Source organism: Aythya fuligula, chromosome 9 (assembly GCF_009819795.1).
Source record: "Aythya fuligula isolate bAytFul2 chromosome 9, bAytFul2.pri, whole genome shotgun sequence".
Taxonomy (NCBI): Eukaryota; Metazoa; Chordata; class Aves; order Anseriformes; family Anatidae; genus Aythya; species Aythya fuligula.
Genome location: NC_045567.1, coordinates 26,258,145 through 26,284,970, shown reverse-complemented (window position 1 = coordinate 26,284,970; position 26,826 = coordinate 26,258,145). Strand labels below are relative to the sequence as shown.

The window sequence follows — 26,826 nt, the reverse complement described above, 5'->3', positions numbered from 1 at the left end:
AGTTGTCCTTCTGAAGAAGTCAGACTCGTGCAGTCAGATTGTAAGAGGATGAGACACAGAAATGAACAGTAGTTGTCTCTTACGTTCTGTAGCTGGAAGTGTTGCTGCTACATGGTCTAGGTTATAGCGTAGTTAAAATATGTTCTTTTATAATCCAAATCTAGCAAAGTCAGTTGCTCATAACGCTTTAAAAATGCTTATGCAGGTGAGGCTTTATTTTTGCGAGTCATTGATGCAGAACGTGTTATGCTGGCACTTTGGTGAAATGGTGCATCGATGATGAGTTCAGTTTTAACAAAATAAATTTGATATTTGCAAATGTTGCAGATTTGTTCCATGTTACTCACATTTCTGTTTTTGTGAGGTTAATGTGGTAATTTCAATTACTTCAGTAAGGGTGCATGTACTATTGCTCATACAAGGAAGGCTTTCAGGCCCTTAACTTGTACTTTTAATATTTTTATGGAAAAAATCTATTTGTATGGAAAAGGAAAAATATCAAAATGATTACTTTACTTCTTAATGCTTTTCCTTGCTTTTTTTTTTCCTTTTCATTAATGATAAATCAGATGCTTTAAAGAAAGGTTTCTGTTAGTAAACACACCCTTCAGTTTCCAAAGAGACAAGTTGTTGCGTTTTGTTTTGTGTTTTTTTTTAATCAACAAAGCAGAAATAACTTTCTTACAATGTCACTAGCTTGTGAAAAGCATACAAGAATGCTTTAGAGAATGTTTGTCTTCCTTTTTTTAAAAGGTTTCAAAAACACACACTTTACAGGAGGCTGAATCAAACTGAACTCTGTTGCTGTCCAGATCATGAATCACATTTAAACATTCATGCATTTTGCTGAAGTTAATAGAATTAGTTGCTGTTTGTTACCTGCTGGTATTACACTGGTTTTGCAAGTGTTTATTTAGAATAAATGTTTTTAGTAGAATCTCTCCAGGCACATGAGAAACTTTGCTGATTTGGGTTTATGTTAGAGGAAGCAAAGATTAAAATGAAGAATGTCTAAGGATGATTAACAACTTGAGAAGTTCATTCCTGTACACTGCTTCCATTGCCATAAGCTGCCTAACCCTTGTTGAAGTGTTACTATAACTTTTGTGTTCTTTGCATGTATACCCATAGAGGTTACATGCCCTTAGCAAAAGAGATTTCTCTCTCTAAAACAATCATCTAAATTAAAGCTTACTTGTCTCAAAAGTAAATGTAGAATAACTTTTTGCATAGTTTAGAAGAAATTGAAGTTGTAGTTGAGACCAATAAAATGACAGAGGAAAATATTTGCTATATGTCTTAACTCTTTTTGTTGTTGTTGCAGGTATTAAAATATGCTGTTGTCAATAGGAATGCTGATGTTGTCTGCCACTCAGATATACACTATTTTGACTGTTCAGTTATTTGCTTTCCTGAATCTTTTACCAGTGGAGGCAGATATTTTAGCAGTAAGTATAAGAAAGTTTTTCTACATAGATGAAATCTTTGTAGAACTGAATCTTCTTCAAAACTATTCTATTAAGGAATTAGTACTGTAAATTTGGTAACAGGTTGTTTAGAATAGAGTTGCTTTAATGCTTAAGTTTAATACAAAAATAGAACACGTTTTCAAATGATATAACAGATGTTGTGTGCTCTGATAACGTGAGAGTGAAAGCACTCCTTAAATGACTTTAAGGGAATTCCACTATGAACAGGTATTCTGTGGCACGTTATAAATCTCTTAAATGAATTCCATGCATATTTGATTTAGATGACATCCACACCAAAACTTAAGTTGCTATCTTGTAGGGTAACTGTATACAAATAAAGTAATAAATAAATAAATAAATTCTTCCCATGGTTAGTATTATGTATGGCTGTGCTGGAGGTGTTGACAGTAAAGTTTTTGTGTATGCAGCACCTAGAGACATGTATTTTAAAGTAACTGTTAATTTCTGTGACAACTAAATTTCGTATTAGTAGAGTTTTAAACAATCTTTGTGATGTAAGGCTGATAATAGTAAGGCAGTATAGTGACCGTAGTGGTAAAAGTGGTAAAAAAAAATTGGCAATATTCATTGCCAATGTAAAATATCTTGTATAACTTCCTCCAAAAAAGTACATGTATTTGTAGGATTGTGCTCAAGCCGCTGAAATAATTATATCATGAACAGTTAAATATTGCTGAGTCAGTAAAGAATTAATAAAACTTAACAACTGATGCGCATTCAACTCATTGTATAATTAACTTTTTTGAGAAATTAACTTTTTAAAAAACTTATAATGAATGTGTATTTTAGCATACGTACAGTTTCAGCTTTTTATTGTATGGATTCTCCATTGAGTAGCCAACTCGTGTTGCTACAAAAGGTGTCACGAGGAAGCGGGAAAAAGCTTCCCCAGATTTAAGGTCTTTACAGCATTCCACTATTTGGAAATGAAAGCACACTGTTAGTATAAAACAAAACTGTAGATCTAGTTTTCTGTTACTAACCTAAATAGATACCAGGGCATTGAGAGGGGATGACAACATATCGAGTTTTTTATTTGCCTACAATAAGCTACTTGGTAAAAGCTGTTTGTCCTTCTCTGTATACAGGTCAATTCAAAAGGGGAAAAAAAAAAAAAAAAAAAGACACTCAGTTTTTTACTTAAAGTTCTTTTATTCTATTCTGCAACTACGGTGTTATTGGAGTTGTAGACAGTAGAAAGAGATTTATCATACAGGGTTATTATTTACTAAATAACTTCTTGTTTTGACAACTACATAAGAATGATGTTGTTGTGTGAGTGGAAGACCAGTGGAAGTAATTCTGTGACTTCGTTGACATGGTTCCACAAGGTCATATGTCTGATAAATGTTTTCAATTAAAAAAAATGATATTGTTTACTTGTATTTATACTTGTATATTTCCCTTTTGTTGCAAACCTGAATTTTCTTCAAAATTTATTTCTCTTAGTATAACTTTGAAAATGGAACCCAGACCTTTGATGATCTACCTGCCAGGTTTGGCTACAGACTACCAGCAGAAGGCCTGAAGGTATTTTATAAAACTAAAACGCAATCCCATAGCCTGTTCTTTGTGTCTACTGTACTTAATAGATCTCAAATGCAGTAAGATGTGTTGATGAATAAAATTCAAAGAAGGGAAATCAAGGTGAAATGGGAAAGGACTACTTATAAATAAGATTGTTGCCTATAACGCTACATTTGTTCAATGAAAAAGCATGTTCTGCTTTTTCTGCATGGCTAAGGTAGTAGCCATTCATATCTTCTGGTGGCAGTAGTAAATGACTGCTGTAAAGACAAACTCACTTTTATCTGAGTTAAATAAAACAGGAGATAGCAAATAATTTATTTAAAAAAAAAAAGTATATGGTGATGCTGTAAGCTGTTAAGCTAGAAAAGTGTTTACTAGCTAGATGAATATCAATTCAGTTATAGTCTGCATGTCTTCTGAGGTAAGTTTGTTGCTGAGAGTTTGTAGCTCAAGTATTTTGTCAAATACTGGTGTACTATGTTGAATTCAAGGAAAAAAAAAAAAAACAACATACACTGCATTTTTCTCCATGCCTTACTTAAATGAAAATGAAGCTGAGGTGGTTGTGCAAGGCTGGATCACTTTTTAACTTGGTGGTGTTCCTCTGGTACCAAGAGGAATAAACTGGTATAAGAATTCCTCAGCAAATAAAGCTACAAAAGGACTTTGCTTTCATGCCCAGTGGGTTTTATTCTGGGGGGAAGTGAAGGTAGCACTAGTATAATTCTTTACTGATTAAATTGAGAAACAGAGCTTGATGAAGTGATTTGCCCAAGTAGTGAGCTAATTTAATACATCAAAAATAGATTAAAAAAAAAAAAGTAGCTTTTTATCTATTAGGTAGGTGCAGTCACTTGTGTAGAAATAAAAATGAGTTCCAGTGCTAAATAGATACAGAAACTTTTGTCTTCATCAAGATTTTAATCATTTTTAAAAGTGTCATGATAATGATTGAAATAGGATGAAAATTTTATATTTGTTCAGTGCTTATGATTAGGATTTATTTTTTAATGTACATCCTGTAAAACACAGCATGTCAGATTCTGTAATTACTGTTGCTAAAGCTTAAAACTAGGTGCCTTCTTTGGGTTCTGTTCTTAAAGTAGTCAGTCACTTATGCCTGTGTTCCACTGGTGAAGAATTCAGGTAGCTGTTGCTTGATATTAGTAGCTTGCTTCCCTTTCACTGTGTCCTTAGAAGAACATCTCCCTGGTTAAAGATGTTTGAGAATATATGCTATATTTTATCTTTTAGATTAAGGAAAGTCTAGTAATGTTTAGCCTTTGGCTTCTATGTATGTATTTACTTAACTGCAATGTGATGTTTTGTGATTTGTGTGTAACTTCTTTGTAGAATACAGTTTGTTCTAGACATACGTATTGCTCCTGTTAAAATTGAGTAAATGCTTTGCATGAAACTAGATAACCTCAGTAGTGTTTGCTACACGATTTAGGAGAAGCTTGGGAACCTGACTTTAGCTGTTAGCAAAACAGTGTGGAAATTTCAATGGATATTGCTTTTAATTGTTACAGACTGGTGACAGGAACAGCATCACACAAAACTGGCAAAGAACGGATTGCTGGTGCAGCTTCTCTGTTAAAATGGATATATTAGTGTTATAAAAATCTATTCCTCAAAAGAAAAGTAGTCTTCTCTTTTTTGGGTAAACTTTATGAATAATGTATATCTATGGACAAAATAAAAGTTGTGTGTGTATATAAATATAAAATCTATCCTGGAAAACTGAGAGTTTAAAGCTCTCAAGGATATATCTAACTAAGATAATGGTAATACTGTGGAAGAGTTTGAACTAGGTTTGCAGCAATAATTTCTAGAGTCCATGGTAGTGCAGTGTCTCATGATTTTTATTTGCATAAAACAAATCACATGCTTCTATTGTTATTTTCTGGCATTTTACTTATATTTATCTGAAGGTTATTCATTCTAGTTTTAAAACATTTAAACATGAATCTGTTGGGAATATGAACTGCAAAGGTTTCACATGGGTGGTGTGTTCAGGCGTTTTGTGGAAAGGTCTCTTAGTGTTAGCCTTAGGCTTTTCAACAAGCAGCAGCAGAAGAGACTTGAAACTCAAGGGTTACCATGCAGAGTGACCATTTCTGTAAACCTTGCAGGCACATGAGTAAGCAAAGTTCTTTGAAGTCTTAATATCTTACTTCATAAACAAAGCATCAAAATTGAATTTTACAGTAGCATTGTGAGTTGAACCCTGATCCTCAATGAAATTCCATCCACTGATGCATTAATTGCTGCCTTTGAGCTATAGGCTGGTAATGCTCCAGAAGGTATTAGTCTTGTTAATACGGTCTGAGGTGTTAATGTCAGAGCTTTTAAATGATTTTTCAGACTCAGCTATTTAGCCTCTGCTAGTCACAAGATCTATATTAGATCTTTGCCATTAGATAGTGTGTAGCACTTGTTGGTTTCAACTTCAGCATTCTATGGAGGGACGAGTTAACAAATAAAAATCCTGGAAGGATTTTTGTTACTTCTGTAATTTTGCCATTTGTTTAGAGTAACAGAATGTGCTTTCTTTGGTACATTAAGGTTGTGCCTGTTGGATTTGAATGTCTTGTGTGAATACTGAAAGATTAAGGATCCTCATCAGCTTCTGTTTTGCAATTTCTCTTAATTAACACCAGGGTCACCACCACTTTTCCTTACTGTGGCTCACAGTTGTGGCTCCTTTCTAACTGATCCAGGTGACACTGAATGGGATAAGATAAGGAACATCTTAAACTGACCTAATGATGTAATGTTTGTGTTGTGTGATGATATATTATTAATAAAAATAAATAAAGTTGTCAAACCATTTTACCTGGTATGCGTTAGTCTTGACAGTGTGTGGTTTTCTGAAAGAAAAACCTTTTAATACTTAAGAATATTAATGTTTTAAATAATTCCAAGCAGACAGACAGGCTTTGGACTTTGAATGTTCTCCCTCCCACCTTTTAATAAAATGTTCAACCTTATATATCTATATATACAAAGCTACAGAAGAGAATTTTAAAGTTCAGAGTCTGACAAATGAAAGCTAATAATTCAAAGAAACTTTTGCAAGACTTTCTAAACTGAGTATGATTTTCAAACTGCATGACTGAGATAAAGTGCAAAATCAGTGCAACACTTCCTAAATCTATAGTAAAGAAAAACTTACTGATTCTTCTGAGCGATGGGTATTTGTATTCTCTATGAACAAAGGGCAGCTATTTTTAAAGTAGTTTATGCAACTTAATAGTACCTAGCAAAACTGGTGAACAGAACAACTTGAACAGGTAACTGATTGTACTGTTACCTATTGCTGGTAACATAAGTTATTTTCCAAGTCTGTTTATAGTCTGTTTAGACAAGTGGTTACATTCGCGCTCTTGTCTGATTCTGTTCCTAACGCTAAAATATTGGACTTTGGGTCTTACCAGTCATTTATAAGTTTGTCTTCACTGCATCAACTGAATGCATAAAATTGGAAAATGATGCACAGATGAGCAGAGCAGCTACTGTGTTAGGCTCCTATTTTTGGGAGGCTCTTCTTTGGGTGATTTGGAGATTTGACCAAAAAAGTAAGAGTATTCTAGAAAACGAAGCAGCAAAGTTCTGGTCTCTCTGGAGCTAAAATAAATAGTGTTGTTTGGTATGCATTTTCTTTGTCATTTATCTTGCATAAATTTTTATGTCAGCGGTATTTTGAGTGTTTGCAGTTGCAGGGTAGAAAGTTCTAATGAGTAGCTAATGTTGAAATCACATCATGGAGAGTGACTAGTGTCTGCTTTCAGTGTTCAGACAAGTACATTTATTCTGAGAGAATTTTTGTTAGCAAATATTAAAGTAGTAGGTTAGGAGACTTTGCTCCAAATGTTTTCAGTATTGAAATGTTAACTATCACAACAATCCAAACGTTGCTTTGATGTTGGTATTTGCAGAATTTCATACTTCTGTGAATCTTTCAACTGTAGCAAATTTCATGAGCTTTAGGCTTTGCATATCATGGTAAATCAGCTATTTTGTTTACTAATTTAGTGTTAATAGTTGATTTCACACATTAAAATACTGTGGACAGTAGTTCCACAGTATTAACGCAAGAGTAGTTCCTTCTTATAGTGGATTGTAGCACATAGTCTGAGTTAATAACTTCAGATGATAAAATTGGGAAAAAATGTATTTTCTTCTTAGCTAATTCTTTGCAGAAACAAAATTTCTCATAAAAACAAGTAGGGATGTTGCAGAAATTTTGTTATGATAGGACTGATTTGATAGTAAGAATTTATTTAGCTGTTGTATGAAAATGTATGTTTTTCTTTCCGTCAGCTGTTTTGTTAAGCCAAAGAAATGAAGCTGACAATATCCTGTTACTGTTTTTCAGGGATTCCTAATAAATTCAAAACCAGAGAATGCTTGTGAGCCTATAGCCCCCCCTCCGCTGAAAGACAACTCAACCAGTGTTTTTATTGTGTTAATTCGAAGGCTTGAGTGCAACTTTGATACCAAGGTAAGGTGTTTCTTTATTTTTTTCTTCTGCTTCCAAGGACTTTAGAATTGTGCTTAGAAATCCCTCTCTCCCAGCAGAGTAGATATTTTATGGAGTCACAGTTGGTTGATGGGGAGAGGAGACAGTGTGCTGCCCAGCAGAAACAGGCAGACATAAACAAGTGGCAGGATGAGAATGATATTATTCGGTACAACAGCTAGATGTTATATTGTAAAGTATTGTACAAACTTTGATCTGCAGCTGAAGTAGAGTGTTTGCTGTTATTTTAAAAATACAAAATTAGAATGATTTGCATTTGGCTGTAATACATGATTTTCTTATGAATGAACCTGATGTATGGGGCGACAAAGTATGCTTTAAGAAAAAGAGATTTTCAATTTGTTGATTGACTTTCATGAACTAAAAGGAGATTCAATCATACTTCCTGTTAGGTAATAGAAGAATAGCATATAATTATATGAGTGTAATAATTATCTGATTTTGTTTTGAAATGTGGTTGTTGTTTTCTAAGTGAAAATGTAACTGTGCTAATGTTCATAACATCCTGAAAGTCCACTTTTCTTACAAAGGACAGAGCAGTTACTGAGGCAGCATTTTGAAGCAGTATTCTTTCTAATAAGTACTCTGTATGGCTTACAGGTTTTAAATGCACAGAGAGCTGGATACAAGGCAGCTATAGTTCACAATGTTGATTCTGATGACCTCATAAGCATGGGATCCAACGACAGTAAGTACAGGTATCACTTCTTCTCTCCTGTTTGAAAATCATTTCTCCCACCAGAGCAAACAGTATTAAAATCTGTATAAAGTATTATGGTGGACTATGACTAAAACAACAGTAACAACAGCAAAAGCCAACAAAAACCACTTAACCTAAAGAAAACAAACAAGCAAACAAAACCACAAAAGCACACGTACAGCAAACAAAAAAACTGCCCCAAACCCCAAATCCTCCTGCATTTAATGCTTTAAAATGGGAGTTCTTCATATAAGAACATGCATGTATACTTGTGTATTAAACGTAGCGTTGAGTTTGTATGTTCTCCGTGTCTTTGGTTTACCTTTAATTTGAATTTATGAGATAGATTTGTATGATTGATGTGGAAGATAGCAAATGTATTGTTAATTATTTGTTTTGACTGTTAAGTAGAAATACAGGGGAAAAATACTCTTTTGGAAGTAAATGAAACTTCAAAATATGACTACTTAATGGTTCGTGGTTCCATTTTGCTATTGAACTGCAGAGTGCATTTTTCTGTTCCTTTGAACAAATGGATTCTTTTATTTCTTATGAATACTCCTTTGGAAATGAAATCTGCTTCTGTGGAGATACTCAAAACTTGCCTGGATGCCATACTGTGCAATGTGCTGTAGGTAATCCTGCTTGGCAGGAGGGTTGGACTAGATGATCTTCCAAGGTCTCTTCCAACCTTGGCCATTCTGTAATGCATATCGCATGTATGTATTTTTTCAGTTTTTCATTTGTAGAAAGAATTCAAAGATCAATGTGCCATTTTCTGATTTATTCTGATGCTAGCTGTTCTGATTTTATCCTTCTTCGAGTGGTTATGTTCAAAGCATCTTGCAATCTAGTCAAAATAATGATTTTGCTTTATGGTATGTTTTTTGTCTATAACACTCATGACTTTCTCTGTGGAGTTTCTTTATTATGTCTAGTGTCTTCAGGTTTCTGAATATGGAGCAAGAACATGAATGAGAACAAAAAAAAAAATCAAAGTAGAAACACCATAGAGTGAACTAGAACATTAACTTTCATCAAAATAAGTGGAAGATGAGTAGCCCAGTAAGCTGTGTGGAAGTAGTTCTAATGAGTTCCCAACCCACATAAAACTTATTTTCAGGGTTCACTATGAAATCAAACGTAGAGCAAGTTCACAATAAATACAAATTGGGGTAGTGTGAAGTGACATTAAGCCATGTGTGCTTTTGCATTGGGGAACCAGAATACTTCGATACGAACTTAGGATGCTTTTGACCCTGAAATGTGAAGCATAAGTGAGAGGTGCAAAATCAACACAAATTGAAGCCAAGGAAAAAAAAATCTAGAATGTGGTATTTTTCTTTCAATGGTTTTTCATTTCAGTTGCATCTTTTGAGTTTATTTTTGCCCACATTAGTAACTGGGAAGGGGAGAGAACAGTTCCCTACAGTTTCTTGAGACTGAGGTAAAGATAGGGGATTTGTTTGTTCTTTTCTTTCTGCTTTTTGACCTTTCCAGGGTGTTCATTCATTTTTAGGGTGAAAAGAAGGGAAGAAAGATTGATTAAAATTTACTGTACCAGATCGTAAGTTCACAGAAATTCTGGAAATCAGTGAAGCTATGTGATTTTATCAAGTCTCTAAGTAAGGATTGATGTTCTGGTTAAACTTACTGTAATGATACCTCTTTTTGTCAGAGTATGTATTCTATGTTCCCTTTGTAATAGTATGCTCCCTTTGTAAGGTAATATTCCGTTATGAATTTTGATTTCTATACCTGCAATAAAGCTCATAGATACTCAGTAGGAAAAATAGTACCACTTTACTATATGACATAAAGTAGTAGCATGCATGTGCATCAGTCTGTAACTAAATTAAAATATATCTTTATGTTGTGATAGTGTCACGTTGTTCAAATCTTACATTGAGTGCCCTTACAGTGCCTGTGTAATACTGTTTTTCATCCTTTTTTTTTTTTTTTTTTTTTAATACAGTTGAAATTTTAAAGAAGATTGACATTCCTTCTGTCTTCATTGGAGAGGCATCAGCAAATTCTCTTAAGGAAGAATTTACTTATGAAAAGGGGTAAGTTACCCCCCCACATGCAGTCATGTTATTCTTTGGATTAATAGCTTATTTGAAATAAATATCAAAAGGAGGCAATGAGTTGTGATAACAGAGGCTGTGGATATTCTAGGTGAAACCTTGTGCCTGTAGAAGTAAATGCCTTGATTTGCTGCTGATTTCACTGAATCTATAGTTTTACCTTCTGTTCTGTTAACGTGTACCTTAAGCACCCACTTGTTTCTAAACATTTTAGTAGGGAGGATAAACTGCGACTGTGAAATAAAAGTTCTTGGAACTGTCTATTGTCATTTGTGACTGCAGTGGTATTTGATTTCATACCCCAAAGATGAAATCAGTCCAATTTTTGTTTTTAATTTTTTTTTGAAGAATATGTACTGAGTGCTGCTTATTGACCCCTTTCTTCCTGAATACTACTTTGACGAGCTTTTTGATATATTTGACCCTATTATTGCATTATCAAAGAATACTGTGTTTTGGATATTTTTCTTGAAGAAATGCCATGTAAAGCTAAATACTACGTTTCAAGTTCTCTCTCTTATATTTCCAGTTTTCTGCTTGCTGCGCTTCAGTCTTGTAAACTAGTAGAAAATTTCAATTTAAACTAACTCAGGATGTGCAAATACCTTAGAAGCTACTTGGATTTGAGTGGGTCTGGGAAAAATGGAGAATCACAGTGAAATTACTCAGCCATTCTGTACTGCTCAAGGGTTGAGGGAAATGAACAGCCAAGTTAGATGAACCTTGCAGGGACCCTGGCCTCTTTTGAGGGAACCCTGAATCCTGTTAAAAAGTAACATGAACAGAACTTTTGTTTGTGGATTACATGGACTAAAGAAACCTTCAGGTTTCTAGCTGCACTGAAAAAGCTACAGGCCTGCCACAGGGTTGCTGAACAGTATGTGGTATCCAATTTCCTTTTTAGATTGGAAGTACGTATAGCTAGAGATTTTGTATTGGAGGTTCTTTTATCCCTTGGTTTTATCTGAAAGCATTGTCCATGAGAGAAACAGCATTGGTATTTATTTAGTATTGTGGGAGAACAAGGGATAATTAAAAGAAATACTATTTATTTTTGTTATTTATATAATTTTGCAATTGTAATAAGTTTATGCTGTTATGCATTTTTTCTGGCTGCCTAAGTTGTAAGAAAGATGTATTGATATTGTTTACTGGTCACTAGTATTTCAAAAATTTTAGAAGGATCTTTAAAAGATCAGATTTAATTAAGTTTTAGTTTCTAGAGTATCAGCTACTAGCCTTTCAGGATCAATTTGTGAATATGCTCATGTTGAAGTATGAGAAATGCCAATTTAATATTAAAAACACTAGTTTTACTGTGAGGATGTCTGAGTGCAGGAACAGATCGCCAAAGAGAAGTGGTAGAGTCTCGGTCCTTTGAAATGCTCAAAACCCAACTGGACACAGTCCTAGGCAACCTGCTATACCTGACCCTACTTTAACGGTGGGGCTGGACCAGATGATCTCTGGAGGTCCCTTAAAATCTCAACTATTTTTGATTGTGTGAAATTTCTTTAGGTCTTAAAAAGGTAGTTTTTCTAAGGTGAAGTAAATATCCTGTAATTTCCAGACTACTACCACGTTTTTTTTTACTCCCTGATCCTTCTTCATTCTCTCTTCGCTGTTTACAGAATCACAGTCTCGTTGAGGTTGGGAGGGACCTTTGGAGGTCATCTAGTCCAACCTCCTTGCTCGGGCAGGGCCACCTAGAGCAGGTTGTCCAGGGCCATGTCCAAGATGGCTTGTGGATATCTCCAAGTAGAGAGGTCCTCATGAGGCTACATAGAGATGGCCCCTATCCAGCCTATGCAGGTGTCTCTGGATGGCAGCACAACCATCTATCTGTCAGATCTGTTAGTACTTCCAGTTTCTGCAGACTGGCTGAAAGTACACTTTGCCCCATCATCCAGATGATAAATGAAGATGTTATGCTCAACTGGACTCATTATTGACCCCTGGAGTATGGAGCTGGTTAGTGGCCTCCAACTCGACTTCATGCAGTGTCATAAGAATGACTTGAACAAATCTTGGTGTTAATTGTGCTAGAGTATGCTCATAGTCCTTCAGAGGCTAATGGTGATAATTCTACAGCAGCTCTGTGAACCTGAACAGATGGTGACATTTTAAAATGTAATATCTGATAGGAGAACCATACATTATAAAGGTTATCGTTGATGATTATGAGCCATATAATTTTCATGTTCTGTTTCTGCTGTTTCTCTTTATTTTTTCTGTTGTGACAAAATCTGGTTATCTCTGAGTAATGCAGTCTGGTGAAGGAGTACACAGTTGCTTTTCTATCTCGTACAAAGTGAAACAGTTATTTTGTATTGTGTAGCCATTTAAAATGCATGAAAGCAAACTTTAATACAAAATTTTGATCTTTAAATAGGTGAAATTGTAGATAAATGTATGTGAATTGAGCCACAGTTTGAACTATTTCTGCATACATAATTTTCTGAGTGAAGTGCAGAAGCCTTCAGCATCTACCTATATTTGAAGAGTAACTCAGGATTTTGCAACTGGGGCAAAATATGTTAAAACCTTGAATTATGGAGTTATCTGTCAAATCTGAAAGATTCAACACCTTTTCATCTAGGCACTGTACCATGTTCATTTTTGGCATTCTTAGAAGAAAATTAATTATCTGAGAGCAATGGCTAGAAAACCTTCTTTCCTGCAAGAGGGTTACCTTAATATTTATCATATGTTTCTCCTTTTATTTTCATATAACATTAATTATATTAGTTTAGCCAATGCTCTAAAAATTACAGAGGTTTTTGTGAGTATACGTATTACAGACCTAAGGGCTCAATCAATTGTAAGAATACAATATGTTAGTTTCCTAAGCAAGTTAGTTTGAGCAAGTTAAGAGCTTATCTTTTTATTAAATAAATATCTTGAAAGCATGTTGGACACAATGCAGTCATTAAACTATTTATAAGACAGAATTGTATATCTTAATCTATTCTTTCTGTAGCATTCTAATGTATCTATATAAGCACTGAAATGGAGAAATTCATTGGTTGATAGCTTGAGGTTAAATGGCTGTCAGTTTAAACATTTTCAGTGTTTAACTTTTCTCTGACTTAAAGTGCATTTCTGCTCTGGAAGAGACACAGAAAAAGGGATTATTGATTTCCCTGGTGCTCTCCACTGCATTCCTTGCTCAGAAATGTAGAAAGTGAATAGAAGTTGGGCGTCTTTCTGAGTACATTGGTTTTCATAGTATAAAGTTACTGAAGCTTTTCTAAATCATCCTTAATTGGTAATTTTCTGTGCAAGGTGAATTTGCAGGTTGCATTTGAGACTAGTCCATAAGGCTGCACGACTGTTTGCACTGCTCTTTTCTGCTTTCGGGTTTAAAACTTTCACAGGTTGTCACGATGTTTTTATTAAAAAATAATATACGTTGAATAGAATGGAAAAGATATATTTCTTATTAGTCTAATGATCTTGCTTTTTCAGGTCTCTGATGTCCTTCCAGTAACTTAATTGTAACAACTAGGCTGTATTATAAGTAGATACTTTGCTGGTGAAACTGCTTTGTAAGAAACTATTGTGACTCCATATGAGTAGTAGTAATAGAATTGCTAACATTTGTAGCCATTGTACATTCTCAGGTGTTTGACTGTTTGTGCCAACAGAATAATAATGGGAGTTTACTTCCTTATGTATCAGTAAATGCTAGTATTCAGATATCTGGTTGCCAGCTATCTGAACATCAAATTCTCTGCTAAGATTTTTGGTGCTGTACTATAATTTACTGACTCTCCAGAGGAAAAGGGTTTCTGTTTTACAATGCCTCATGAGTTGAGACTAAACCTGCAGTGTAATCCAAAATGTAAAGAGTTTCTTTTGAACATTTAGTATTGCTATGAGGGTGGTGAGGCAACTGGAACATGTTGTCCAGAGAAGTTGTGGGTGCCGCATCCCTTTCAGTGTGTAAGGCCAGGTTGGATAGGGCTTGGGCAACCTGGTCTAGTGGAAGATGTCCCTGCCTGTGGCAGGGGGATTGGAATTAGATGATCTTTAAGGTCCCTTCCAACTCAAACCATTTTATCGTTCTCTGATGATTCTATTTAATAAGAATGATCACAGTATCTGTTGATAATTGGGTTATATTTTCTCATTCTGCTGTCAACAAAGCTATGAGGTTATTTTGCTGGTTGCTTTAGTTTTATCTATGATTGAATTCAGTAAGTAGTTCTAACTCAAAAAAGTGTTCTAAGAAAGTATAAACTCAAAATGATAAAATAAGCTATGTAAATGTAAGCTGAATTCATTGTTGTACACAGGTGGACATTCCTTTAGTGTGTTTTGTGATGAACTTTTGTCTTTCATTGCATTTATTCTTTAATTCACTGTTCATTAAATTCTAACCTGTTTTAGAAACTGTTCTCTCTTTCTTTCTACAGTGGCCATGTTGTGTTGATCCCAGAGTTCAGTCTTCCTTTGGAATACTACTTAATTCCTTTTCTAATAATAGTAGGGATCTGCCTTATTCTCATTGTCATATTTATGGTAAGTTTCTTCTTTTAATAATATATTTTCTCACAAATAAATCATCATAGAATGCTCACCTACTGAAGTTAAATAAAGGGTTTCAATAAAGGAACAACAAAAGCTTTGTGTACTGTATATACCAATACTGTGCTTACCTGTAATCCTTTATTTTTCTCAGTACAATAAATAAAGACGCAAACTTGTGGCAAAGGGATGTCAGGAGTCTCTAGGATGTTCTATCCAGCATAGAACTACTTCCAGAGAACTGTCCTTCCTGGTACTCTACCACTGCACAAGTTCTTCCCTTTTCATTCTATAAAGAGCAACCTGTGGTCTTGTACGTTGAGAATGTGTCCCACTCCACCAACCTTGCATTTCTTGATGTTGATCCCACTGTTCTACAATGCAAGTCTCGTGCTGTTTTTTTATCATAGGTATAGTAGTCAGACAGCAAGCTCACAACTTATTATAGTATGCTGCACATATCTTACAGCGTATATATTATGTGTAGAGTTGGGAACGTTTCCTATAAAAGGTAAAAGAACATAGCTGTGTATTATTTCAGAATACTTTGCACCCCACTTCTTGGAATTTCTGCTGATCTGACTTAATTATGAATTTACCTTTCGATAAAAATGAAGTAATGTGTCAACTGCTGCGTAAAACTTCTTGAAATGTTTCTCTCTGTGCTAGTGTTGTTTTTGCTGTCAGTTATGTATTTAATTAAAAATTCTGGGCACATTAGGCACAAGCAGAATTACAGCAGCTTTGTGGAACCAGCATAGAGACATTATCTACTAGAGAAAATGTAAAATCTACCAATATTTTGTCTGACCTTCTGGTGATAACCTTGATCATTCCTCATTGTCCCAGTTAGTTAGGAGAAAGGATAGCCCTGTCTTTGTATTCTGAAGGTCAACAGATTGAGGGTTGGAGAGATGGTAGTTACCAAGGAAGGGCAGACACCAGGGATAATGTTCTGTGAACATCTGTTGTTTTGATACCATTAGAATTCTGACTTGAGCTGCACTAGCTGTCTGCTTACAGTGCACCTGAGTTATAAATTCAATCAAGGTACTGGTTATCAAAGGAATGGAATGAAGAAGAGTATCAAAGCATCCTATCAAAATACTGTGAAACACTGATCCATCATTTTCCAAAATGATACTAATTACAAAATGAAGAGAGTCAGTAAGAATACTTATGGGACTTCTTGTTTCAAGAGAGATTTAGATTATATTTAAAGAAAAAAGTGAAGGAGGGGGGACATATGAGAACTGTAGTCATGAGGAGTGGCAGCTTGACTTTTCTCATGTGCACCATTGTGGAAACTCAGGAATAAGAGAGATGTGTTTTACTCTCAAGGTATTTCTTCATATTTTCTTTCTTTTTTTTTTTTTTTTTTTTTAAACCAGTTCAGCTGCTTTTGTTTTTAGGTGATGATAAATCAGTTGCAAAAAAAAAATAACCTAATGCACTCCAGAACTGTCATCTTCCCATCAGAAAATGGGCTAAATTTTACACTGCTTTGCACCAATCATATTACCAAGGAACAAAAGCTACGTAACAAACACAAGGCTGATCCATCTGAAAGGTCACCTCTCTTTAGAATTGCAAATGCTTTTCCCTTACTGTGAAAATAGCAGTTATCTGCATCAGAAGTGGCAGTAAAAGTGTTACAGGAGTGAGATAAATAAATTTCTATAGTGTTTGTCTTTAGGGCAAATAAGAAGTAAGTGAACCATAAATAAAGATTATTTTAAATTTGCCTTTTAAGAGCTTTTTTTCATCTGCATGCTACTACTCTGAATTAAAACAATTTTTCATTTAATGTGATTTTGAAAGTTGTACTTTACTGATAGTTCTTCTCTATATATATATTTAGAATTTCTGTATGTGCAATCTAAAGGAAAGAAACCAGTGCTAGACAGAATTGGCTATGAGAGAAGGAAATAAATATTTGGTGAGGAAAATCAGAGGCTCTTAAACCTGTTTCTAATTTTCTTGCTTGTCCACTGTGAGGAAACTAAAGACATTCCCCTCCCCCCCTTTTTTATTTAAAGTGTGATTAAAAATCTATTTTCCTAAATACAGAATTTGTGAAATATTTTCCAGTTAAAAACAAAAGACTCTAAGAGACCTGAATTTCTCTCCTGTTAGTATCAACGGGTAGTCAGTGCTGAAAATGAACGGTCCTTTCCGTGTCTTAGAACCACATTATAAACAAAAAACAGACAGGAAACAGGAGAATATTATCTTGTATGTCTGCAAGTCAGGGCTGCCTGTACAGAATCACAGAATTGTCTAGGTTGGAAGAGACCTCCAAGATCACCTAGTCCAACCTGTGACCTAACACTTTGTATTTGGGACAGATATTTGGATGTTTTTGAAAATAGATTACATAAGCTGTGTAGATGGATTTTGATATTTCAAACTTATAATAAACCATGAGAAAAAAAGGGGAAGAGATAATTGAAAGTGTTTTCAAGAGTGTACTGTATTATTTACAAATGTATACTGACCCTACATGCAATGTGAAATAATATCCTGTATGCTGAAAGGTCGAACAATATGCAAGTGTATTGAAATATTGAAATACTTTTCAAAGTAGACTTAATAAAAGCACCCCTTAGGTGTTCCCATGTGAAAAACACTTTTTGGTTGAAACCTGTTATGGAATCTCAAAAATAATCTTACTCAATTCATTTACTTAATGCAGACAGTGAACTTGATCTCAGGGAGATTTCAGGTAGGATCTTGACCGTGTTCACTTGTGGTTTCTGCCCCATTTCTTTTCAGGAAGTTTTGTTTTTAACCAAGAAATCAATGCAAAACTATCTCATTGTTAGTAAGTGAATTATACCGGAAAGATTGCAATCTATATGTGTAATTCATCATGTAGGTGAGGTAAAAAGAACCTGAGTGAACAGATTAGTTCCAAATACGCTTAAAAATGAAGGACAGGTATGATGCAGAAGGATAAATAAGTTATTTATTCTCCCCTTCTCCCTCCCAAGAGTACCTTTATACTTAACTGTCTTTTTTTAAATCTTTTGTGAAAGCGCAACAATACTTTCAGGGATTCCTAAAGTGAGAGAGATTAATGCTGTTTATGATGTTAATATTCACTCAATGTTTACCTTATCCACAGTGTAGTCAAGTGTGTAGTACCTCTCTAATTTTCAAAAGACTGGTCAGTGTGTATGCATAGGTTAAGGCCACTTTGCTGTATTTGAAAAAATAAAATCATTGTGTTAGGACTAGAAACTGAGTGGAAATAGGCTTAAGGGCTATAAAGAAAATGGAAAACAGAATCTCTAGTATGGCTGAAGACAGCAAGTGACATGGCTTGAAGTAAACCCTGCTTCCCAGACTACTTGTGATACTATGAAAACAGTTCTTATAATAATTATTTTTGAAGAAAAATTCTTTTCTATAATTACTCTTTTCAAATAATCTTCAAAAAGAGCTGTAATAATCTAAAACTGCCGTAAGTAAAACCTGTCAAGCTTAATGGATTGTGTTTTGCCCTGAAATGTGCCATCTGTATGTGGACCTCAGAAGGGGATCACAGCAACGGCTATTGTTTTTATGTATTGAGAACATTATCTTATTTTTTTCTTCCCTTTCCTAAAAAGATTGTATGTCATTTCAGTTTCAAGTGCTGTGGTAATCAAGAATGTTCTTTAGGCTTGTTTTGGCTTCATCCTTGAGTCCATCCTCGAGAAAAGGGAAGCAGTGGTTCAGCTTGAGCCACAGTTCCCTTTTAACTAACTTACAATGAAGGCTCATAAACAGAAACTTTTACAGTTCTTCTATTGTTTTAAGTTACTGTTCACGTTGTCTAACATCTGTTTCCAGATCACAAAATTTGTGCAAGACAGACACAGAGCAAGAAGGAATCGGCTTAGGAAGGATCAGCTTAAGAAACTTCCTGTACATAAATTTAAGAAAGGCAAGTGTATTGTTCTTTGTCTAATTAGAACGCACTGTTATAATACCAAATATCTCTAAATGGAGGGGTTTTGGAAATAATTTTGAGTATGCTTGAAATAATAGAGTTTGAATAGAAAGCACACACAAAAAAGTGTTTTGACCCTGCTCTCACTCAAAGCGGAGTTCTAACATTTTGTCACAGAAGCAGAGTGGACATCATATGCATAGTGTGGGTAAAAAATGAAAACATTGCTTAAAATGTCAAAAACTCATTACAGAAATTCCCCAAAATTTCTTTGCAGCTCTGTCATTAACAGTGATGACAACAGTCAGTCACTGTAGTGTATCATACCTATAATTTGTTTGGACTTAGATAAATACTAATGGCATGTATGTTGCCTGATGTGGCAGAGATTATAAAAGCAAAGATATCTTGTGGGTATAATTTATCTGCTTATCTAGAGGAGTGTTCCCATCATTGAATCACAGGGCTTCTATGAAGGCGAGAGTGACTGAAATTGAACGCCAAAATATTTGTTGTTGTGATTCTTTTTAATAATTTGTTGTATGCAATATCTAATGACGAGATCAGAAATAAAGCTGTAGCAAGTTAATTTATTGAATGAAATAAAAAAAAAAAAACTGCACCGAGACCACCTCTATTGCAGTCTGCTTCTTAAGAGTAGAAACAATCTTTCTTCTCCATTTTGATTTTTAAATGTTACCATCTTATCATCCAATTGTTCATTCATAAAAACTGTTACAAGAACTAATGCTGGAAAGACTACTAAATTGAAATGATTGATTACTACAAGTCCTCAGGGATTTGTTGAGGTATGAATACCGTGTTAGGGGACATGCTTGGATTCAAGGATAGAACCACTTACCAGTCTTTGCCCTTGATAAGGACAACCTACATTATTAATAATATTGCTCTCTGTGTAAAACAGATGTTCAGTTTGAGTGAATACAGTTTTTGTGCAGTGTTAGTCAACCTTATTTCAAGGAAACAAACAAAACACTATGTCCTTTGCAGGGTTGACCAAATTGCTATGGATACAAAATTAACTTGAAAAAAATAATTATCTTGAGCCAATACAGTTAATATTATTTTTGCTTTCTTTTAGTGATTCCATGTGAAATCTAATTGAAATAAAAATACAAAGTGGGAGAATGTTCGGGGGGACAACACCAATGCATGGCTTTGAGAAAGCCAGTTAATGCATTTTTCAGTTAATCATATGCATGTGTACATCTGTAATTACTATCTCGACATTACATGAGTGAGCGAGTGCACGAAGACACCTTATTTGTTGTTTTCCGTATTCTTCTACCTCTTTCCCCTTGCTGAATCTTACACAAAATGAATTGTTAGGAGCTCAGTCAGTCATCCTAAAGCAAACCTGTCTTTGACTATCCAGCTATTCATTGCATTTAGTAGCTTACGCAAAGCAGAACGATAAGCGTGTTTTATTTCAAAGCTTCTGCACTAGGCCTATGACATTACTAGCAATACTTTCTTTTTTACTGATTTCAGTAGGCTTTAGATAAGACACTTTACATTTCTGTACTCTGTAGAGTCCAGTAACAAAATTGGCATTGACTCATTGACTGTCTTTGCATAGAAGTAGCTTTTTTTCCTTTTTTTAACCTCATAAGTATGTGTCATCTGTGCAATAGCTTCTGTGCAGTTCTAGTCAACAAGCCTCTCACCTTTGAGTAATCCCACAGAATGCAATGCATGCTGTGTCCAAAATCTATTTTTCACACTGAAGGTGTTTTGTGGCAGTTGTGGTTCTTCCCTACCAAAAGGACTACATTTTGGCTGTATAAAAGTTAATGGGAGTTGATACACCTTGTGATGTTCTTACAACAAAAGTGAGCCTAGGGAAAAAAAAAAAAAAAAAGAAACCCGTATAATATTCCGATAATTCCATCATTAGGAAACCTGAATACTCTGATGAATATTAGTTTAGAAATAATATAGGTTAGAAATGTTGTGAGTTGGTATGTATTGTAGAATACAACTTATTTTCAGAAATATATTATTTCCAAACTACTTTAACTTTATACTAAAATGAAATTTAGGCCAAGGATGAAAAGATTTTAGATCTTACCAGCAATGAAATGGTAGTGTAACCATTCACACAGGCAGAATAGAAGGTATTGTAAGAAGATAGACTGCTGGAAAAGAAAGAGATATGCAGACATACTATTAAAAAATTAAAAACTCATTAAGTTAGTTTTCCTACATTCCGTGTCAAAGGTTAGGATCCTAAATGTGCGATAAAGTATCCAGAATGTTGGAGTTGCTATGTCTATGAGACTTAGTGGAGCTGTTTGGTTAAGTGCTTAAATATGAAATGAACTTAATTACAGGCAGTCAGCTGCCCAAAGTTGTATACATGTATAGGCGCAGGGGGGAAGCCCCATGTGTGACAAATAATAGGCTGTAGGAGTACATATAATTTTAAGCAAAGACATTTTTCAGTATGATGGATATTGAATTTTTATGTATATACATCTATAAGGAGGTTGATGCATACGATTGAGAAATAATGGGTAGTAGTGGTATGTGAATGTCTTTTAAAAATCTGCTCCAGAGTATGTGTGGTTCTGCAGTTTACCAGTTATTCCTAAGCTTATTTTTTTTCCTGGAAGTGGGATTATAACTGATCTAATTACTGTTCATTACTGACCCATCTGCCTAACTGCATAGTGCAGTGTAGGTTTAATAGACAAAACAAGTCCTAAGGTCTGCTAGAGTCTTGGCAGAGTTTTTTCTGGTGGTGTTTTTTTTTTTTTTTTTGTATCCAGATGGATAATTCTGTTTCTGAAAACACTGTGTTTGTGTCAAGTAAAAGAGAATTTTGCTGACTGAAGATGTTCCACTTGCTTTATCTAAGCAAGATGCTTCATTTTATGTTGTACTTTACATCTTATTATGTAAAACCTTACATTCTTTGAGAGGCACATAGTCATGGAGGTGAAAATAACTTGGAAACTAATTAACTAATTTAGTTAACATAGTGTTAACTAATTTAGTAGTAGAGACTCCAAGATGCACAGAGAAACCCTATGAGTCTCAGAGCACTGGGGAGGGCTGGCAGTTCTGGTCTTCGCTACTGAGTAGGCTTGTCTTTCTGCCCCAAGCCAGGATGAGAGCAAGAATCAGCACATTAGTTAATTTCTCTAGTAACTTGTTGGGGAAGTGGAGCAGGTGGACTGCACCTGATGGAATCCGGTGGATGCAGATGAAGCAGTTGCGCAGAGGACCTGTTCAGATCTGGTGTGCAATTGAAAGATGGGACCCAGATGCTGGGATGGGGTAGGCCTTGAGTACATGTCCATGGCAAGAATCAGGAAAATGTTGCAGTTAGCCAAGGCAGTGTCAGATAGTTTCATGGCCTCTGTATTTGAGAAGTTCAGCATAATCCTTCCTGAGAAAACATTTTTATTTTTTTTTAACTGGCCTGAAAGTGGATGCTTTACCACTGTGTCTTTATTAATAAGAATGAGAGAATATTACAATAATTGTGCTTCACACAGTTGAAAATATTTTTATTAACCTGAATGGAAAGTGAATATAGTCCTAATAAGTAAAGAAATATAGCAAAGTCAACAGTATAGCTTCAAAGATAGTATAGTCCATTGCAAGGTCAGGGAGGACTAATAGTTTCTTCATCCCATGAAACTAACAGAGAACCTATATGCATGTGTTTGTCTGTTGCAAATTTTTTAATGTTAAACATATTCTCAATTATGTGCTGTAGGAGATGAATACGATGTATGTGCCATTTGTCTGGATGAATATGAGGATGGAGACAAGCTCAGAATCCTTCCATGTTCTCATGGTAAGCAGCTGTATTTTAGGTCTGGTATTTGCATTAAAATAGCTATCAAAAACACCATGCCTAGAAATTGTAGTTGAATATGTTTATTGACAAATCTATAAATTTTTTCATTTGCTAATATCCCTGAGCACATACACAAATTGGGAAAAGAGTAAACTTTTTTTTTTTCTTTTTAAAAGGAAAAAAGGCTAGCATTACCACTCTGCATTTTTCTTTGGATATGCATATGGAAAAAATAAAATAAAAATCTGGGCTTGACACTGTCCCCTAAATGTCTGTTTTTAATAGGGAAGTACGTTTCAGAGTTCCCTTTTACATAAAACTAAGCTTTTACTTTCTCCAAGACAATTAATCCATAAAACTTAATTTAGTCGATTACTAGTGACATAGACAATGTGGATGAGTGGGTATAGTCTGTCCTGTAGCCTGAAGCTATACAAATTATTGCCTTGACTGCACTTGAAAGCCAATGTTGATGATTTTATCGAACATGGCCCATTGCAGGGCTGCTCTCAGATTGATTCAATAGACGAAATGGGTATTTACTGCAGTATTTGTCATAGTGTTAACGGTCAATAATTAGGTCCTAGATCCTAATCTGTTAGGTGTTTTGTACATAAGGATATACAGTCTACATGCCAACAAACTTTTAAGTAAAATTCTCAATATGAGTTAAATTCTAAGATATTTACGTTAATTAAAACAGAAACAATTTAGCAGGTTTAATTGTCCTTTTTCCTTAGATAATAACGTACTTGTATTTTGTTTTCTAACAGCGTATCACTGCAAGTGTGTGGACCCCTGGCTGACAAAAACAAAAAAAACATGTCCTGTTTGTAAGCAGAAAGTGGTCCCTTCTCAGGGAGACTCTGACTCTGAAACAGACAGTAGTCAAGAAGAAAATGAAGTATCTGAAAATACCCCCTTGCTTAGACCATTAGCCTCAGTTAGTACTCAGTCCTTCGGGGCTTTGTCAGAATCTCACTCCCATCAGAACATGACAGAGTCATCAGAATATGAGGAAGATGACAATGACAATATTGATAGCAGTGATGCAGAAAATGGAATAAATGAAGAAAGTATAGTGGTTCAACTACAGCCCAATGATGAAAGGGATTATAGAGTGACAAATATTGTTTGAGACTACTATTGATTAATAGTGTATGAACAAAAGAGTTCTTAAGGTCATACTTCACAAACATTTATGTAGGTAATACATTTTAATTTGTAATCCATCTGGTTTCTTCAATAGCGGTTCATGTAGTAGTACTATGGTTTAATCATTACAAATAGATTTATTTTTGATTCAGGTATTCAGTCACATGTGTTCTTTAACAGTTTAACTGGACTTCACAATGCTAATGAATAATGTTAATAGTTTATATAACTAGAAATATTACACAGACTACTTTAAATGTCAGTGTCTGTTGAAATGGGATTTAGCTGGAAATAATTTTCATCCTTTTTGTAGCTACAGCTGAGTCATACCAATAGCAATATTTATTATGTGTATGGTATGTGTTAACCCTTAAGCCCAACAAAAACTGTATTTGCATGTTTGTATAGAGTTTGCCTAAAAGCTGTCACCACTACTGAAAAAAAAAAAAGGTAGAACAGATCAATATTCTATATGTTGATGTATCAAAACGAAGCAGAAGAAATTCCACTTTTATCTCAAAGCACTGATTCCAAATAATCCTTTGGAGTTTGCCACTCTAGTTGAGTTTAAGCAGTCCTGTTGAGCAGTTCCTAGGATATGGAAACTTAGAATATATATATGTTTAGTTTTAAGTGGTTCACAAGGTAAGATTCATCTGTAACATGTTAATTTAGCTTTGTTTGCTACTATGATGTAGTCTGGTTTTCAGTGATGATGTGGGAGTTGGGGAGAGGGTGACTAAAACAGGGAAGGTTTTGTTCCACATAGAATTTTAGGTAAGTATTCTATTGATCCTCAAGTCATACACCTCTTACTAAAGAGCATTTTGTGCTACATTAATCTGCTAAATTATGTATATAGAAAAAAAAATTGTTCCTTTCAAATACCTGATTTGAAAACAAGTGCTTATAACTATTAAACAGAACTCAGTACTTACCAGTGTATCATGAAAAAAGTAAATTATATATAATACCTCTGTAACTATGTAGAAAGTAACAGCACATGTATAATCAAAATGCAGAGATTTTTTTTATATGGCCTTGAATAAGGAAAGCTTGACAGAATGTTAATAAATGTTTTCCACTTTACGTATCAAAAGGATTTTATTTAACTTACGCCTTACATTCATTGTGTACTTACACATTTATTACCATGTAAGGTTAAAGTATTTTTAAAGATCCAGAACATGGAATTGTGAACATCCCTTAGTAACATTAACCTTTGTTGTACTGTGTATCACAGTACAAATCTTATACTGATCAACACTATGCAGTGGAACTAAGCTACATCGTAAACAATTTTTGTTCATTTAGTTTGATGAGAAGCTTGAAACAGTCCAGGTCTATACATGTAATCTATATGGGGGAAATAAGGCCAGAGTACTATTCATTTTTCCTGTCTGCTGTGCCAACACCTTTACAGCTGAAGACTAAGTGTTTATGTTCTGAGAGTCAGAAAGTGCCAAATCCTGGGCTGAGGAGATTACAGGTGAGGTGTTTCCATTTGTTATTTCTGACTTAATGTGCAGTGCAGCTACATACCCTCCTTCCTTACACCTGGTAGTGGAAATCAATTCTCTTGAACTGGTGAACAGCAAAGAGGGTTTCATTTTCAGAATGAGGCATGGTAAAATGATAATGAAGAATAATGATTAATATACAAACCACTGCCAATCCATGGGGTAAACATAATGTATTAGATTTTGCTGTGTAAAATTCCACCTCAAATGGCATATGTCTAGTTAAGACCAAATATGAAAACCTAAGCTGTAAGATGTTTCTTAAAATAGGTTTCCCACTGTTAATATGTAATGAGTGCATGTGTTTATTCATAATTGCATTTCAGGCACCCCAAAACTTGAAGAGATGCAGAACCATGAACAGAAGTCAACTTCTTAACATATGCTACATTTAACACTGAGTGTAGTATTTGCTGCAATGACAAAAAGTGAAAGGAGACTTTAGTTTGCCATGCTCCATCCTATAGAGAAATGCAGGCAGCAAGTGATACTGTTTCCATCCCAAACCTACTGTATGTTTCAAAAAACCATCCGATTTCCTAATGCTATTAATGTAAATTTCATTTCAGCAGGCCTTGGTAGTAAACACTGAGATGGCATTTCTCCCCCACGCCCCTCCTCCTGCCTTGCACCACAGATAGTTTACTCATCTGTTGCCATTGCCAGTGGGGATGTGAATGAAAAGAACAGCACTTCATTAAAGGAATCGCTGCATTTCTGAGTATAACTTGTATATTTCATTAAAACTTGCTGGATAAATCTTCTGTCCCAAAAGGCAGTGTCTTCACAAACCTACAGGAAGAGATAAATATGGATTTTTCTTTGGACTATGACCTCCTAGTTTACCATGTGAAGGAGCATAGTTTCCTCACCTTGCCACAAACAGCTGACTACCAGTTGCTTTTTTTTTTTTTATATAATTTTTTTCCTCCCTTTATTATAAGCCCATCAATCCAACTTCGGTCTCTAGCTATGTTCCAAATAGCACACTGGTACTTGAAAGAGGTTCATGCTTGGTTACCTAGCTGAAAAAAAAAATCTAGTAGATAGCTACATGTATAACTAGTGTCTGAATTTAAAATGCTTCATGAGTCCTCTGAGGTGTATGTCTACATAAAATAGCATAGTATCATTGACTGTTATCACAAAATGTAATTATTTGTATGAGCAGTATAAATAGCTTCTTATAAGTTTGAACCAAGCCTTTCATTACATAGGAGAATAAACTACTCTGAAAAGATGCCAAAGACAGGAATTAAAACTCACCCTTGAAAGGAAAGATAAGTGCTCATATTTTCAGAGGTGGGAAGAGTACAGGAAAAAGTGACAAGTCTGACAAGTGTTTTTCTTAACAGGTCACCAAGGAACAGAGAGAGGATTTAATGAGCAAAACAAACCAGTACATAATACTGGAAGAGCTCCAGGGCAATGTTTGAATGAACAGTAGTAATGGGACAGCTAGGTGTAAAATAATAGAACAGAATATTAAAACAAAA

General features: G+C 34.8%; 1 protein-coding gene across 3 annotated transcripts in view; it reads left to right on the top strand.

Moving 5' to 3' along the window:
• Positions 1-24,899, top strand: part of RNF13 (ring finger protein 13) — a 28,438-nt gene extending 3,539 nt beyond the window's left edge. For all 3 annotated transcript variants that reach the window (XM_032193358.1, XM_032193357.1, XM_032193359.1), the window contains exons 2-10: positions 1,325-1,448; positions 2,943-3,023; positions 7,405-7,530; positions 8,170-8,257; positions 10,245-10,335; positions 14,775-14,880; positions 18,724-18,817; positions 22,572-22,652; positions 23,429-24,899. In XM_032193358.1, coding sequence (XP_032049249.1) covers positions 1,335-1,448; positions 2,943-3,023; positions 7,405-7,530; positions 8,170-8,257; positions 10,245-10,335; positions 14,775-14,880; positions 18,724-18,817; positions 22,572-22,652; positions 23,429-23,793 — 1,146 coding nt within the window. In that variant the 5' untranslated portion in view covers positions 1,325-1,334 and the 3' untranslated portion in view covers positions 23,794-24,899. The remainder of the gene's footprint in view (positions 1-1,324; positions 1,449-2,942; positions 3,024-7,404; positions 7,531-8,169; positions 8,258-10,244; positions 10,336-14,774; positions 14,881-18,723; positions 18,818-22,571; positions 22,653-23,428) is intronic.
• Positions 24,900-26,826: the final 1,927 nt, after the last annotated feature.